Source organism: Apus apus, chromosome 6 (assembly GCF_020740795.1).
Source record: "Apus apus isolate bApuApu2 chromosome 6, bApuApu2.pri.cur, whole genome shotgun sequence".
NCBI classification, from domain to species: domain Eukaryota; kingdom Metazoa; phylum Chordata; class Aves; order Apodiformes; family Apodidae; genus Apus; species Apus apus.
The window spans coordinates 19167697-19185032 of NC_067287.1; the positions used below are offsets into that span (position 1 = coordinate 19167697).

The 17336-nt window shown below is 39.8% G+C and overlaps 1 protein-coding gene across 5 annotated transcripts in view; it reads right to left on the reverse strand.

Moving 5' to 3' along the window:
* Window positions 1–17336, reverse strand: part of COBLL1 (cordon-bleu WH2 repeat protein like 1) — a 79191-nt gene that overhangs the window by 61250 nt on the left and 605 nt on the right. For 4 of the 5 annotated variants that reach the window (XM_051623032.1, XM_051623034.1, XM_051623035.1 and 1 more), the window contains exon 1: window positions 16730–17180. The exons of the other annotated variant lie outside the window; for it this stretch is intronic. In XM_051623032.1, coding sequence (XP_051478992.1) covers window positions 16730–16773 — 44 coding nt within the window. In that variant the 5' untranslated portion in view covers window positions 16774–17180. Of the gene's footprint in view, window positions 1–16729; window positions 17181–17336 lie in introns of those variants that run through there. 5 annotated transcript variants of the gene reach the window in all.

Sequence of the window (17336 nt, forward strand, 5' to 3'; positions counted from 1 at the left end):
ACAAAGAAAAATGCTTCAACTCAAACACCGGCAGTGAGTATACTCACATAAAGAATGTATGAGCTTATGTAAATCCACAGAACAAGTCAAATGAGTAAATGACTAACCACTATTAGAATTGAGTTAGATCCTTTCACCGGCAAAACATATTCTTGCTTATAGGCCACAAAAAAATATGGACAGATGCATGGATAGCTTAATTTCATCAGCACAGTACAACACAATTCCATATATTCACCAATACTAAGGCTTGGTATTGTTATATCTGGTCTTCTAACTAGATCTTCAGGTTAGTCTGAGCTAGCAACAGGAGAGCACAGTCTCAAGATGTACAGCAGAACTTGTTTATGATACTAGCCTGAAGCTTTTTGGCTTTTTTAAACACATAAGTACATCAAACTCTAGACAGTAGAAACTGAAAGAAGCTGGCTGCTTGCCAAGACAGACCAGATCTTTTCCTACACTTTGAAAAAGGTACACAGACATGTTATTGCCAAAGGACTCAGCTACAGGCCTTGGTATCCCACCCTGTTTTATCATGTGGCTCCTTCTGAAAAATCAGAATATTTTATAGCCACATTCCAATCTGAAATGTCCACTTATGGAAGCTTGAGGGATGTAAATCATCTCCTTCCTTTCTTGGCATCCGCTGCCTTTGAGTGTGACACTGTTACATTCAAATCAGAACAAATTAGCAAGTCTAGATATTTAAAATGACATTAAGCAGATAACATTGCAATCAAGCCTTTCAATCATTTGATATGCCAATTTTATGTCACACCAGTCTTTTTTATGTCAAACAACATTATAATATGATACGATATAAAGAAACTAAGCAGATCTCAGAACTACCACTGTTAACCTTTACTGGATTTGCTGTATGTGATTAAGCTTAAAGGCAAGTTGAGTGATCTCTTATAGTTACTACTATTTCAGTACTGCACTAATTGCAGTAAGAATCCTTACACTAGCAGACCAATTTTAAATAGCAGTTGGGGTATATCAGCTGGGACTATGAACTGCTTTGCTATATTATAAATATTTTACTTAAAAGACAATTAGCCAAAACAAATCATATAAATAAAAATTGACTCAAGCCTGGTTAGAGTATCTTCCAGCAAACACTTTTTCTGATCAGAAAGCCAACATTTAACAATAGGAACCAGTAGTATCCCTGCCTGCTGTAGTTTAAGGCCTTCCATGAAGAACTGGAGATGCTGAGAAAAAGATACACTTTCTGGGGCTTTTTGATATTGTTATTTATTTTTTCTACTGATGATCTTTGAATGTCAAAACAGAAGCTTGATTAGTGAAAGAACCACCAGAACTTATCAGCTGCTTGTATTTAATTTCTTCTTGATTTAATTCCCAGGATTTCAGTTATTTTTTCTGTTAATGGTAACGTCAAAGCAGACCGCATAGAAGCAACAAGCAGCAGGAACTAAATAAACAGAAGACCGGATATTTCATGCAAATGTGTATCCTGGAGGAAAGGAGTAAATCAGTGCAGATAATGTAGTACAGAAGCAGGAAAAAAAGTTTTTTTAAAAAAAAATAATCACATGTTCTAAAACAATCTGTTCAAAAGATTTCTCACTGGAACATAAGTAGCTCTTCAAAACCAGTGCCCTGCTGAGGAATTTACATACTTGCCAAGGTTTAATCAAAATAAACAGCTATTTGCTTTGTGGATGAAAAGTTGTGATACTTGCTCAAAAATTTACAAACAAAAAGTCACCATCATTTTAAGGTACAATACAACTTACACAGTAAGAACTGTCTGTGTGAATGCGTAACTGAGATAAGAAGTTGCAGGAAAAATAATAGTGGTAGCATAATTAAGAGTCCTTCAGAGTACTGGACCAGTGCAAATAATGCTTAATGCTTTTCAAATCCACCAGTCACAAGGTCACATCAGGGTAATTCCACAGCATGTCCCCCAATAGCCACACTTCCAACGTGTTAAAGGACACTGTGTTTACATGAACAGCTAGAGCTTAACATTTATCTTTAGTATCTACAGGGCATGACTACTTAAAAGTTATATACATTTCCAAAATCACTGGTCTACCACAAATCATTACATACCTTTATTTGATGAACCACCGCTACAGACACTTGCGCATCTGATAACTGACAAATACGCTTTCAAATAAATTAGTTTCTGGCCCCAGAAAAGGTTCTCCCTCCACAGAGTGAACATATCGCTACATGTAATAAGGTATCCTCCCAAGTACTTTCAAGAGAACTCAATCTGTACTACACAACTCATTGTGTTTCAAACAAACAGATTTCATTCTTGATTAATTCCTTCCTACAACTGTTTAGTACAACTACAAATCAAATTCAAAACTGAGATTTCTTCCTCCTATTTGACCCCTGTGAAAAATCAGAAAGAAGCAGATTTAGTGAGGCCTTACTTCTTCAGAAATACATCCATTGATTGATACTGGCATATAGTGACACCCCAGTCTTAAAGCTATTTTATGAGCACTTATGTTAAAAAAAGTAATGGAAAGTGCTCAAATAGGTATCTCCTGAGACTATCCTGCATCCAGTACTTTTAACTGAGCAGCTTTCTAGCATACACAAACAACATGGCAGCTGAAGCGTGATTCAGAAAACAGCTCAAACACCAGGAGTGTACCTTGCTTAACCTAAAACAACCAGTTCTCTCGATTGCGAAAATTTGTAAGAGCAATTATAATGCTTCAAAATAACAGTAGCATTTAGCCCTTGAAAGAAGTTGCTATTTAAATGTTCTACCATCTAAACAACAAGACTAAAATGTCTTCTGGAACACCGTATTATAGACATTTTTTTCCTTAGGTATTACGAAGACTTGTTCCATAAGCCTAAACAGTTCCTGCAACATCATTCTCTCACTGAACTTCAGTGAAAAGTAGGTAAGAGATGGCAAATAATAGAAGAGTCATTCTGAATATCAAACTTCATGAAAACTATGCATTTGAAAGAGGAATTTATAATTCAGTGTAAAGTAAAATAAATATTAAAACGATACTGTTTATGCTGTAAAGCCTTCAAGAGTGAAGACTCTGAGAGTGAGGCACACCTTCTTTCCCTTACAGTTCTGCATATCTGACTCACCATTGCCTTCTCACTTCCTTATCAGACTCTTTGCTCTTCTACTGTGTAGGCCTCAGGACTGGTTTCAAATCCAATTCACAAGGAGTCTTACTGAAGGGAGGCTAACTCTGCAGTTGAGTACAAACACTAAGCGGCCCACCACTCTCTACTAACCAGTGTAAACTGCCATGCTATAATCACTACCAAAATAGTTCTGGTTCTGAGGACTTAACTCAAAAATGTTCTATAAAAAAACACATGTAATATTACAGAAACATCAATTTAGTCTATCCATATACTTACTGTTGTCCCAGATTCAGCAAATCTACCTAAGAGAAACTTACCTATAATTCTTAAATAACAGACTATTCTACAGTGCACCGCAGACTTCCATAGGGCTTGGACTAACTATTCTTCAAAGGTCCACTCCAAAACAAACAATTCTCTGATTTCCCTGAAGAATAAATAAACTGGTGGAAGACAAAAACCAGAAAAGTAATTTGATATCCTTTCTTCCTAAAGAGAGCAAATGTACTTGGATATAGTGCTTAGAAGAATAAAAAATCTTAAATTAACTTAAAAAAATAAAAGGCAATACCACTCCAGTCAGAGAAAGAGTAGAATTGTACACTGAGTGGAATAGGGCAGAAGAGTGCTTTAAAAGACCTCATGAGAATAAACAAAAAACAGGTGAACCTATAAAACAAAAATGTAAGGCACTATAAGTGAAAAAGCAGTTACAAGAAGGAAAGGTCAGACACTGGCAAGGAGAGAAAGCCACCTGGCCACAACTTGAACTGGCAGGGTTTTAAAAGACACTGGGGAAACAATCCACACCCCCCTCAGAAACAGCCTTTGGCTTAAATACAGGAAAGGGGTTTTCTATTTGCATAATCTAAGGAACCATAAAGAGATAAAAATAACCACATTCTGTTTCTCCTATTGAATAGGGAATTAAAATAAATGGCAATGTTTTGTTTTAAGTCATGAACTAGAGGTGGATTCACCAGGTCATGATTGGAAAAAGAGAACTGCCAGTCCTTGATAAGCATGGCAATTACCATTCTTTTATATACAGAACTACTCTAAGGGAGTACAGCTTCCTCACACAGCAATAATAGCATATCCTTTGATTTATACTGTAGTCCTCCAGCAATACAACCAACATCCTGTTTTCATCTTAAAGTACAGCTGGGCAGTTTGTCTATGGGCTTTATTTATCAGAGTTCCTCTGGGTGCCTTCGCATTATGAGAAACAGCACCCTCCAATTTAGCAGCATTTTATCTTCCTAGTTCTTTGCTTCTGAAAATATGGTACCTACCTGAATTACAGAGTATATAGATCTATATTAAGTACTTTGAAATGTGGCGACTTCAGTTTATAAATATTAACTAATAAAAGTAACACATTTCTGCCACCAGGAAGTAATGTAAAAACACCTTAAAAAGTTCAGAGCAAAAGTATTTTCTTACTTTATGGCTTTCAGAGGAAAGGACAGAAATACTGCTCAAATGACATAAGTTCTAACATCTTCTAAAGCCCTTAAAACACACATACATTCCTAAGATCTAAAACAGTCTTTATATGTTCTCCCTGGATTTAGAACTTTTCTCTGAATATAAGAGAATCTCTGTAAACAGAGAACATATGTATAAAAAAAATTTATTAGACACCTTTCAGATTATTTTAAGTATTTAAGAATTGTGTCCTGTGTTATCACAGTCAAAATCCTGTCAGAAATCCAGAATTTTCCACATTCCTACCCATTAACCAGTCAAATATAATTTTGAATTATTTACATGCTCATACTCTGTAACCATGCAGTAACTCATGAACATGCCATTCACACGTTGTCATGCTTTAGAAATAGAAAGACCAAGAGTGCTTAACTGTTCACCACCACAGTTTTTCAAAACAATTTTAGAAGAAATTGTTGCTTGTTGAATACATTAAATCACTAAAACCTTAGGAAGAATGTATTGCTAGTTGTAGATATAAGAAATTAATGGTTTTTACCAATTCATCTTCAAGCAAGTGGTAAGCAGCATGCCACGAGATTGTCAGCGGAAAGAAATAGGCAATTACTAAGACCAAAATGGGGAAAACTTCACCATTAGAAGCTAATGAATCTGGTTCAAGAGAACTAGAGAACCTTGCCTACATTGGACAAAAAAGGCCTGGAGTGGGATGGGCAGTAGGGATTAAGGGGGAAAGACAAGCAAAACTACCACCAAGGCAGCTACAGTAATAGAAGCTTCAGTGACAAGTGTGTAGAACATCACCTGGATCAGAGCTTCTACTCTTGTACTTAGTGGTAGGAGCTAGGTCAGAGACAAGCTGCAGACAGTTACATTGCTAAAATCTCTCCAAAATTTGTCCTGACTCCTTGAACTTAACTGCAACAGATCAGTGCTTCACAGCACTGCTATAAAACTGAAGTTAACATGCTCAAAAACAGAGCAATCAATCTGGGGGAAAAAAAAAGTTACATGCAGCTATCTACACAGAGAGAAACAAAGAGAGACACAAACAGAATGCTAAAATTCAGCTGCAAACTCTGTGAAATGGAAATGTTCACCCTCACTCAACCATGTAAAACTCTAAGTGCCAGTAACACAAACCCCACTGACCTCTCCTAAACACTACATTTTCTCTCTCCCAATAAGTAAAGGTTGGGTTTTGAACACTGTCCAAAGGAGGAAATCCATGGAAAAAAACCTCTGTCTTCATATTGGAGAAGAGATTCAAGTTGTGCCAGATGTTCTTTTGACAGACATAAAATGACAACAACCAGAATTTTTGGAATTTTTATTACATAGCTATAGTTTCCACGACAGCACTGCTAGCTTAAAGCAGAAAGGCTCTCTTTGGATCCAGAAATTCAAAAACATTTCCAAACTGAATGTCCTAAGATGAATACAGGCAAGGAAGAGGGCCTAACCAATCAAAAATCTTACGTAACCTACAAAGAGAAAAAGTAATGACCTCAGACTTTTGGGATTACAAGCAGCTTATCCCTGACTTCTAACCAAAGGAAAGGACAAATAAGCTGCAACAAACTTACTGCACCAGCTCAAAAGCAGCAAGCCTACTCAGTTCAGAAGACACTGAAATTTTCTTCCACCTAGACTGTACTTGAGGGAAGGAGACAGGTATGCAACTTCTGTTAATTATTTGACTACTATCAAAACAAACAAACAAAAGGGGTGGGGATAAAGAGTGAATCTCTATATCCAGTTAATCAGTCTTTCTCAGGAGGGGTCACCAAGCCACTTCTTTCTTACTGCCATTTAGGTATTTAACCAAAAAATACTTGTTAATCAAAGCAAATGATCAACACAATGGAACATAATATTGTTACGGCTACATCAGTTTGAGGATGTGATTCACATTTCCTGACAGATCTTATTTTACTGTCAGAAGCCAAAAGTCTTTTTATTGGTTTGAGTTTCATTACTTAATTTGACAATTTTAACAAAAGCTATACCACGTTTAGCTATCCTTTCCTATCTTTGATAAAGGATCACATGCTCTTTTACAAACACACTGAAGATCTTTCTACGATATTGACCATTTATTCAGACAATACCACAAACTGGCTGAAGGAAACATTCTCAGTGTATGACAAATGTGAAATGTGAAGTGACAGGATGTGGGAGACGCCACTAACTGTAAATAGAGTTTTCCAGATCTCACAGTGCTTTTATTTCTAAATGAAAGTTAAAACCTCACAATATTATTACTTCTTATATTGGATTTTTTTTTGTTTACAAGTAATAGAAAAACTCTTTACATACACAACCATTTTCCTTTCTGAGAGTCTGCTGTTGGCAAATGAACTGCACACTTACCTTTCAGGGCAGGATTTTGCAAGGTTATTGCTATCTAAAATTGCTAAAGTTCTTCCAAATGGTTCTGGAAAACATGTGTTTACAAAAAAAACAGTTCACTGGATACTTCATTTCCTTCTACTGAGCTCTGCACCAAAAATATGAAGAGGCAGCATCAGCTTGTCAGAGTATAGACAGATTTCATTTGGGAAATGTGAAGGAAAATTCAGAAGTTCTCCAGTGGAGACAGCATGCAGGACATTTGTCTCTTTTGCAGAGAGGAAGAGCTTTGACTAACACCATACAGATCTTTCCATGAGACCACTCAGTCAGGGTACCAAATGATTTTTAAATTTCCATCTACAGTCAATGTGTATAAATGTGTCCAAAATACTGCTTGGCATTGTACAGGATGAAATGTTTGTTATGTGTCATTGTTCCTAAACATTCTCAGTTCTACCATAAAAACTTCTTCTGCATTAAGTGCTGGCAATCAGCCTCCAAAAAAAATAATATTAAAAAATCCTGTAAACCCATTAGCTGGCAGGCTTTATATAATTAAGCTACAGAATCCCGGAAAATTTTAGTAAGTAAAAGTGAGAAGAAAAAAAAAGACAGAAGCCTATAAGCAGTATTTCAAAGAACACCACCAGAAAGGAAAAAAAAAACAAACCCGACTGATTTGTTTGGATATTTCCAAACCAAACCCCATTATTTTATTTTATTTTTTATAAAATCAAACATAGTATATTTTTAAGGTCTCCTCTTACGTTTACAATTAATTTCATTTCCTTCCTTCTCCTTTATTTGAGATTTACAGATAAAGAGGCATTAAAGCAACATGTTTGGGGAGGCAGACTGGAAAGTTTTTGAGAATGTTTGGGCAGTGGAAATACGAGTACAGTCAAAGAAAGATGCTTAGAAATAGGACAGTGATCCCAACAGTTCAGACAATGATGTCGGATCCTTATTACACTTCCAAAATAAGATGCTTCAGATTCTCTCCTATCCCCCTCATTATTGACAATCAGCTTCAAAGGAATACTTATAAGATGCTTTCGTTTTCCATACCTTCTAGATTTTCACCTTCCTTTTCCAGAAAAGTGAATAAGCATTGCCTGGTATGTTGAGACTAACTCAATCATACCTACAGGGCAGAGAGGTGTGTGGAGGCGTTAGTTGTGTGTCCTGCACTGCAGAAGAACAACCAAACAAAACAGAACTTACACAGATTTCAAAATCCTCTGAACCTTAAACATATCACTTCAGAAGAATAATGGATCCCCCTCTGCATCCCACAACAAACCCAACCAACAAAAAACAAAAGAGAAACATTTAGGAGCTGAAGGAATAGAGACACATCTGACCCAGTTCCATCAGTTCATTTCTACAACAAACATCCTGATAACCTGTCATGCAGACATGAAATATATTTAATTCTGAAGGACAGCATTACTGCTATTAACCCAGCAAAGTCAACAAAGCTGAACAGAGAAAAAAATAAATCCTATTTCATGTCTCTAGCTATCACTGCTGCCTTAAGATCTCAGTTCCAAGTCCTGTGATGTCTAAGGCATTACTCAACCACAGATAAGTGAGCAGAACAGCAACTGCAGAAACAGCCAGTGACCGCTCTTTAAAGTGCAATATGAAAGGGCCTGGGAAGCTCTTCTTCCCTTGAACACTGTAGCAAAAATAGTCTCCATGCCCATGTAAGTACAAGCGAATAAGATGCATTAACCTAGGGTAAAATGTGATACATAATATTTAAACACAAAGTCACATTTCAAAAGAAGAATCCATAGTTTCAGGGTGAAGTCAGGGGAAGAGAAAACAGACACAGGCAGGATAGGACACACACATAAGAAAAACAAACACCAAAAAAAGACAAAAACAAACAGAAGGACCAAGCTGAAGGACTTTTTAAAGGTCCTTTTTAAATCTCAAAATTTAAAAAACAGACAAAAAAGGAATCCAAAAAAGCTAGAAGAGTCTATCAAAGAGTTTCAGGACAGTGTCATACATTGCAAAACAATTTAAGAGGAGGAAGAAAAAAAACACAACAACACCGAAAACCCATGTGTTGTCTTCAAGAGTATCTGCCACCAATAAAAACAGATGGGGAAAGACCACTCCAGCTCCCAAATGTTAAAAACCACAATAGTTAAGGTGCCTTCAGAATTGTTACAATTCTTCAAAGTTCCTATCATGATCTCCGAGAAAGGATTTTAGAAAAGAATCAGTAGCCCATTGAAGTTTAAGATTCAGCTAAACAACTTTCTCCAAGTAGCGAGTACTTCGAAAACTGAATGGGGTAAAAATACCTGAAGAAGGGTGCCAAGGATGGAATTAGTGAACCTGTTTTGCAGTGTGGGTGGAAGGAGAGGATCCAAATTGCAGGCAAGGGGAAGTGAGAGACCACGAATCAGAGACCAGCAGAGGATACTGAAAAATTTCTATTTGGAGGCTTCAAAGAGTAGATGGAGAAAGAAATAACTCTTAAGAAATGAAAGTAGGGGAACTTTCAACACTTAGCAGTACCTGATTTTTGAGGAATTAAAGTTTCTAAATTTAAAAAAAAAAAAAAAGTCAAAGCCTGTATTTCTGTCATGGCTTGAATTCCTGGTTTTACACAAACTCCTGAGAATCACTACAAATTCCACTTCTGGAAACTCCACCTAATTCACAACTAACGTCTTGTTTGTCTTACAAACTACAGAACTAAAAAAAACATCCATCCACACAAATAGTTTCTAAGCTCTCAAAGCCAGAATTGTTTCATATTTAATTCTGCACAACATGAATTTTTCATGTGAAGAACAAAAGGTTTAAGTCCACAGCTAGTCCTGTAGAAAGATGTACTTTATTTTTGCCCTGAAGGAGTTACAGCTCAGCATGACAAGTTGTAAACACCTGTTTTCTCAACTTTGTTACTAACAGACATTTTTTTACTAGATCCAGAGATAAAATATTGCTCCTTTCAAGAAAAAAAAAAAAGCTTTCAACATTGCTGTGACACGGACAGTTAAACAATACTTCAGTAGATGATCTACCTGCAGTATTACATCCAGTTGTTTTATCAGTCTAGTTTGACAGTACTGAATGACTGTACTAGGTCTTATAAAGGTCAAGAGCAATACAGTGATACTTAAACAGATGGTAAAATAGTAACGACAAACCCCAAGTTTTACACACTGTATTCTTTCCTCCAGGAAACTTGGTCAATAATATGCCTGTATTATAGAGAAAGCTAAAAGAGATCCTTTCACCTTTCCAATAGCAAAGCATTTAAAAGTTACCTGCTAAAAATCTGTGTACAGAGCCTTAGCCTTTGAAAGACAATGCATCTGAAGGTCTGACAAGAAAGCCAGGTAAAATGCCCAAAGGTAAAACTGATTCCCAAGAGAAAACCAAGGTTCATTAAAAGAACAAAATATTTAAAACAATAAATATTCAGTAATATTAAACCAAAAAGGGATATGATTTTAAAGAAAAATACAGTCTGCATGCTGCTATTTTGAGACAGAGTGGTTCTGGAGTTTCCTTAAGGCAGTATCACTTTGTAGAAGAGATGTAGGGTAAAGAACAACAACTGTACCATTGTTGGTATTTGAGAAAAATTCAAGCTCCAAATATTTCTTATTTAGCACACAGTAATTGCTTGCATTGTCTGGGGAAGAGAAGAGGTTTATTTGTTTTGTCTGTTACTAAATAAGATCGATCTATGTTTTCCAAACCAAGCAGCTATATTTTTGAAACAGAAGTAAAATTCAAGTAAATGTGCAGAACGGATTTTTAAAAGTACAGCTAAGAAAGTACAGTTTGGAAGCTATTTCTTCAATTAAAACCTCCGTAGAACTAAAGCTTCCAATGCAGTCAGTGTTTTTTCTCAGAAGAAAGCCCATGCTTAGCTAAAAATATTCATGTGCTCTACTTTCTTTAACTGAAAACAGCAATCCTGACAACCCTGGTCTTACAGCACAGTCGACATATATGCAGACTCCCCAGGGAGACATTTTACAGATAGATTAGGGATTATGGTAATTTACAACCAGCAAGCAACATATAGAAATGTATATGCCCCTTCTGAATAGTGTGACCTCCTAGCAAATAAAAAACAAACTCCCAAACTCCATAACGATGCATAAAAATGTTTCTTAAACTATGAAAAATATGCACTTTTATCCACTAGTCCATCACCATGCAGACTCTGTGTCAGAATAAATCTATTGGAACTCCAATTAGCAAAAGATAAGTTTACTTTCATACAAAGACTTGCATTTTCAATCATGGGACCTTACCTTGAGAGACAATTCAGGTGAAACCAAGTTTTTAATTGCTCATTCCAGCTCAAAACAGCAGGGGGTGGTTTTCCCCTTGAACTCCCCATTGTTGCATGCTGCACAGTCAGACTTTCCTCCTCATTGTGCTAGTGCTGGGCATGTCCACAGAACTCTACAGGAATCTAGGAGCCAACATCTTGGCTTCCTGTCATCCTCTAATGCCCTTACGTCAGCCGAGTTTTAGAGCAATACATTTTGACAGCAAATACCCACAGTAAAGAGCAACTCTCTCAAACAGCAGGCAGCTACGTGAACTTAAAGTCAGCATAGCACGTCAGCTGTCGGGGAAGCGAGAGCCAGGTGAACAGGGAAGAAAACACAAAATCAGATGTTTTAACGTGCAAGCAGCCCTAAAAGAGAACACTCGACATTCCTTGTATCCACTCTATTTAAAGAGAGCAACTCTTCGTATTGACTTGTTAATTTCTGGGGAGGGGGGAAGTATTTATTTGGGCAGGCGCTAACATTGTTACAACTCCCATGGCTGTCTGGATAATTTGGCATCTGCTGCTCCCCAGCACACAGAAAACTACAACAGTGGCAGCTAGAAATAACAGCAGTCAAGCTAAAATAACTTGCACATTTAAACACTTTCTTCCAAGCTACAGTCAAGAAAGTCAGAAGCAACACTGGACTTCATGAAGGAAGAACCATTTAGATGTTGCCAGATTACAGGAGAAAAAAATTATTTGTGACTTAACTCACTAGGAGTATTTTAATCTGTCTGATTACAGGAATCCTGTAAAGATCTCCCTTTCCTCTGGAGTCTAAGCTTTTGGTTCCCTACAATGGGCTCTTTTCTTCTTCCACCCAACGCAGATGCACTTACTCAACATAAACAGTGATCTTCAGGTTTACGTAAACACTGTAATCGCCTTTAAATTTCACCAGAAAAAAACAGCAACAATAGAAAGGAACCTATCCTAAGATAACACTGAAACCCACCTTCCAGACAAAAGCACTTTTTCCCCTCACATGCTTTTGATGCCTCACTGATTACTACCTCTCACTTTTCCTTTTCACAGGATACCCTCACAACTGGACAAAGCTTTGAAATAACTCTGCTGTTTTCTCTATTTGTGTATTACCCTCCTACACATTTTTTCACCCTAGTATCCACATTCCTCAACCCCCTAATGTTTCCTTGATCTCATTCCCACAGCAACACACTCCAACAGTGAACACTGATTACTTGATAGGCATCCAGCTATGACATCAGACTTGACAAAGTTTGAGTAATCGCATCAGCTTTTAAATACAACATTCAGTTCATGGCACTGCTGTGGTGGTGAAGGCAGATACACTAAAAAGAACAACACAATCACCTCAAGAAGTATTACATGTATGTTCAGAACTCAGTTGGCAAATTACCTCCTGGAATGATTAGTATTCAGGCGGCTCCTGATGGGGATCCACCCACAAAGTAGCTAACTACCTGTTTCAAACATCCAGCAAACACTATTGTCACGAATTCTCAAAGTTCTTTCCGTTTTGCTATTGCTGAATTCAGCATTTCTGACTTCAGAGTCAGAGAAAAATAGCTCATTTTCCCCCTCCAAGTCTTCAGTCTAAGATAAAGCACACCTTGTATTGGACTGCTTGTTACACTCAGGCCAGCCTAACTTCTGACCCTAGATAGTGCAACCATCTAGTATCACAAGTACAAAAGGCCCTGCATTTATTCATAAATATATGAATACATTAATGTAGTCTACAGAGCAATAGCAACTGCTAATTCATTGCAAGATAAATCTGTATTATCAACCCCAACCTAAATTTCACCAACCTGAGCAAATTTAGACACACATACCCTCCAAAGTACTGCTGTGGCTTGGCAATAAAATGCTTGGTTTGAAGATGCTGCTACACTTTCTCTCTCATCCCACACTCCACAACAGGAAGGACTTTAATTTCTATTTGAACAAACCTGAGGCTATGTTGTGAACTGACTCAATCAAAAACATGAAAGAGAGACAGAGAGTTCAAATCAGTATTCTAAGCTTGATGCCAGACACTTCTCAACACTAAACCACAGCTGACATCTCCAGAGATCCACAATCTGATTGAAATTATTTTATAACAACGCAATGGTTACACACACAAGAAAAAAGCTAAATTCTCTGTTTTTTCCCCGAAAATACCTCTCACTCCCGCAGTCAGCCTTAACCATATTAAAAAAAAAAAAAAAAAAAAAAAAAAAAGGCTTATCTCCTGTTCTTATTAAACATTTCAAATATATTCACCAGGCCAAGCAATCAGGGAATGAGAGCATGAAGACACACATGAGGAGTGTTTCTGGCAGTAAGTTAACCAAGGCTTAGGATGGCTTTGCCCCTGCCCCAATACAATCATCACTACCTTCAGCTTCTGGAGAGCAGCTGTATCTCCTAAGCATGTTTTCATTAGACACACAAAAAGAAAATTACAAAACAAAGGGCATTTGTTTAGGTCCAAAGCTGTTATTATTGAAAAAGCATAAAACTTTTAGTATAAGAAAACAAATTAAATAAAGTAAAATTATCAGAAACTTATTATAATTTAATTAAAGGTGGACCTCAATGTGCATTCTAATATCTCAAGGGAAGAAAATCCTCCATTTACTGAAATTCAAATATGCTCCAGTATTTTAACAAAATATTAACTTAAAACAGAGTTCTTAATGGTAAAAGCCTGTGTCAACTAGTGAATCTACTTGGTAATGTAGAAAAATTATTTACTCCAGGGTACAGGATTGCTATCCAGCAACAGTAGGAAAGTTGTGTTCCTGAGGAAGGATACCAACCATAGCCACTTTTTTTTTTTTTTTAGTATTAAAACACACATTTTTCCTATCATCCTGTAATGTAGCCAATACACGAAGCCAGTTCAGCTCTGTGATGAACAAGAACAGACTCTGTCAACTGGCCTGGCAGGAGTGCACTGCGCTCAGATTCAAGGCAAAACAGACGAGTTATAAAATGCCTTAAAAGTAGGTCCAGACAACTTTCTTCTGCTACCAGAAGAAATTATGTGTCATGTCCAGCTAGTCAGTGGACACACCTCCTATTCACCATATTCCAAAAACAATCCAGCCTGTTACTGGGCACACCTTCTATTCAATTATATTAAAAACTCCAGCAGAGGCTGTTTTTCAAAATCTTTACTGATATACTTCGATTGCACAGTGAAAATACCACTGGTATATACCCTTGCACCTTTCCCCCTTCCAAGCAGTTTTATTCACAACCAGTTTTAATGAATGAATTTTCTACAGAAAAGCATATCCCTGTGTGAAAAAACACTGCCTTCCAGCATGTAGTTACAGGATCCTTTCCCAAAGCTTGTCCCCATAAAACTGATAACAAAATTCCACATTGAAGGGTGACCAATGATAACACTATATAGAAGTTCCAAGGCTAAACAAACATCAATGCTTGAAAATTGACAAAACACCTTTAACACCTCTAGCCTTCTTGGCACTTAGCATAAATAGACTTTATAAGCTGTGAAGAGTTATCAGTAAATATGTAACTTCAAACAATGATTTAAGAACACATTTACTGGTAAACAGTTTTCAGCTGATGACAACATTCTCTACCTGGCTAGACAGGTTAAGAAGAGATACAATGGTAATTCATTTAAAGAAAATTGCTATTTCTACTGCAAATCTTCCCAGATTGCACAATTTTTCCTATCATCTCAGAGAGAGAACCTCAGTACTGCTTACTATTAAAAAAAAGTATCTGTGGATCATTTTCAGTAAACTGGGAGTTGCCCTTTTTGGTGGTACATCCGTATTTTTCTCCTCAAATCCAGCATCTCGATGAGTAAATGAGATCATCTTCAGGAAATAATTAAGACTGCCAATAAAGAACTCTTGTAACAAGAAAGGAATGGTAAATTGATTTCCTAAGTATCAAATTATATGGGAACAGCTGATAAAAAGGCCTGAAAACATATCTGCAGGGCTAACACAAATAAGCACTGCTGTTAGCTACATGTTTATCAAAACTGAGATGTGAATGCTGACAGATGCTCCAAGTCACATTAAGGGAACAGATTACTTTTCCTGACTTAGAGAAGTCAAGCAGCAGCCAAAATTCAGTATAACCAACAGCTTTATGGCAGGCAACAGGCCCAGAGCAGCTGACAGAAAAACCAGAATGTCAGTTGTCCCTTTTTGCTTGTTTTCGTGTTCCTGTCCACAAGTAAAACTGAGGGCCTTCAAGACATACTGTTTTAGTCACTTCCTAACCTGGTATCATGCACTATTATCATACGCTCAGTGCCTTCAACTGGGTTTCAAGTCCCAAAGACCCAAAGCCTTAAAAATGCAGTAATTATACCTTCTACATTGATTAACAATACAAACTTCATTTCTCAACGGCCACACGTAAATGTAGAACTGCCACAAGGCTCTAAGCGACTAAATATCCCTCCTCTACGTCTCTTCCGTATTCACTACAGCCGTGACTTCAAACTCATCTGCAAATACTGCAGTAAATTACTATGGACTGCACCTGTTTATGTTATACTCACCTGGTCAGAAATACAATTAATCCATCCTCCTGATCTATAACTGGGGTACTTTCACTTAGATTTCAAATTACATTCCTTAAAGTTCCATTCTTTCTCACAGATTACAAGCAATCCATGAGAGGAACCTAACACTTAAAGAAACAAACCCTTTTATTTCTCCCAACAGATACTACTTGTGTAATTTATTTATTTTCTCTTGTCCAGTGGGGGCAGTTACCAAAACGCTGGGAACTGCCCAGCCCTCCCACACCTCTACCACCGCTTTTGTACAGAGAACTAAAAGCTGGCACAGGCACACCTCCCCATGGAGATTTCAGAGGAGCCGATACCGACAGGTATCGCACTAGCGGTTTTTGGCAAGAGCCCGGCAAAGACACCCGGACGGCAACGCCGACAGGCAGGTCACAGCTCGTCCCCGCGGAAATGCCCCAGGCCAGGGGCGAGGGCTGGCACAGCCCGCACGCCGCTGCTCAGCCGGGCACCGCCGAGAAGGGCGCCCGCGACCCGAAGGCCAGGCGGGCTTGTCCCGGGGGAGCCCATTCCCAGCCCGGGACCCGCCGAGGTGCGGTCGAGGCGGGGGGGTCACCGCCCCGCTCCACCGGCTGCTCCCGCCGCGCCGACACCGTTTAACGGTCGCGCTGCTCCATCTGCGCCCGCCTCCCGCTCCCACCTCCCCAGCCCGGCTGAGGCGCTGCAGCCCCGCGCGCAGCTTCCGCCCCGCACCCTGCTCCGCCGGCGCAGCCCGGGAAGGGGCACACGCACTCGCCCCGCGCCGCCGGGAGCCTCTCGAACGCCGCACCTCACCTCCGGACGCGCACAGCGCCGGCCTCCCCATCCCGAGTCGCCCTCTCGCACCTCGCCTCACCCGGCCTCACACACGGCCGGGCATGACCGCGGCTCCCACCGGCTGCCCGCCTGGGCCTCCCACCCCTGCGGCGAGCTGCGCTTACCCGGAGGGCGGCGGGGCAGCCGCCTGCTGAACGCGTCCTTCCATGCCGGCAGCCGGGTGAGCGCAGGTCGGCTCTCAGGGGCAGGGCGGGCGCAGCCGCTGGGACCCGCCCGCACTCCGCCTCGGCTCCCCGCCTCACCTGCTCGGGGCGGGCTGAGGAGGGCGGCCCCGCGCTGCCGCCCCCGGCGCCGCCTCGCCCCGCAGCCCAGGCATGCCCCGCTCTGCGGAGCGCGGCCGTGGGCGCCTGCCCGGGGCGGCGGCCGTGGCCACACACACGGCCCCGCCGGGCTGCCCGCGCTGGGGCGGCCGCTCGCTCAACCACAGCTTGGGCGGGGGGGGAAATAAAAAAAATTTAAAAAATAATTAAAAAAAAAAAAAAAAAAAGAAAAACTTCGCGGCAAGAAACTTGAAACGCGGGACCTTCCCCCTTCCAGCACCCGCAGAAAAACATAGACTCCCCGTTCCCGTCCCAGCTCCCCGCTCCTCCCTCCCTCTCGCTGCCTGCCCGCCCCCACACACCGGGCTCTCCCTCCCGCGGCGCCCCGCTGCCCGCCCGCCGCACCGACTCCGCTCCGCCCGGGCCCCGGCCGCGGGCTGGCAGCGGCCAG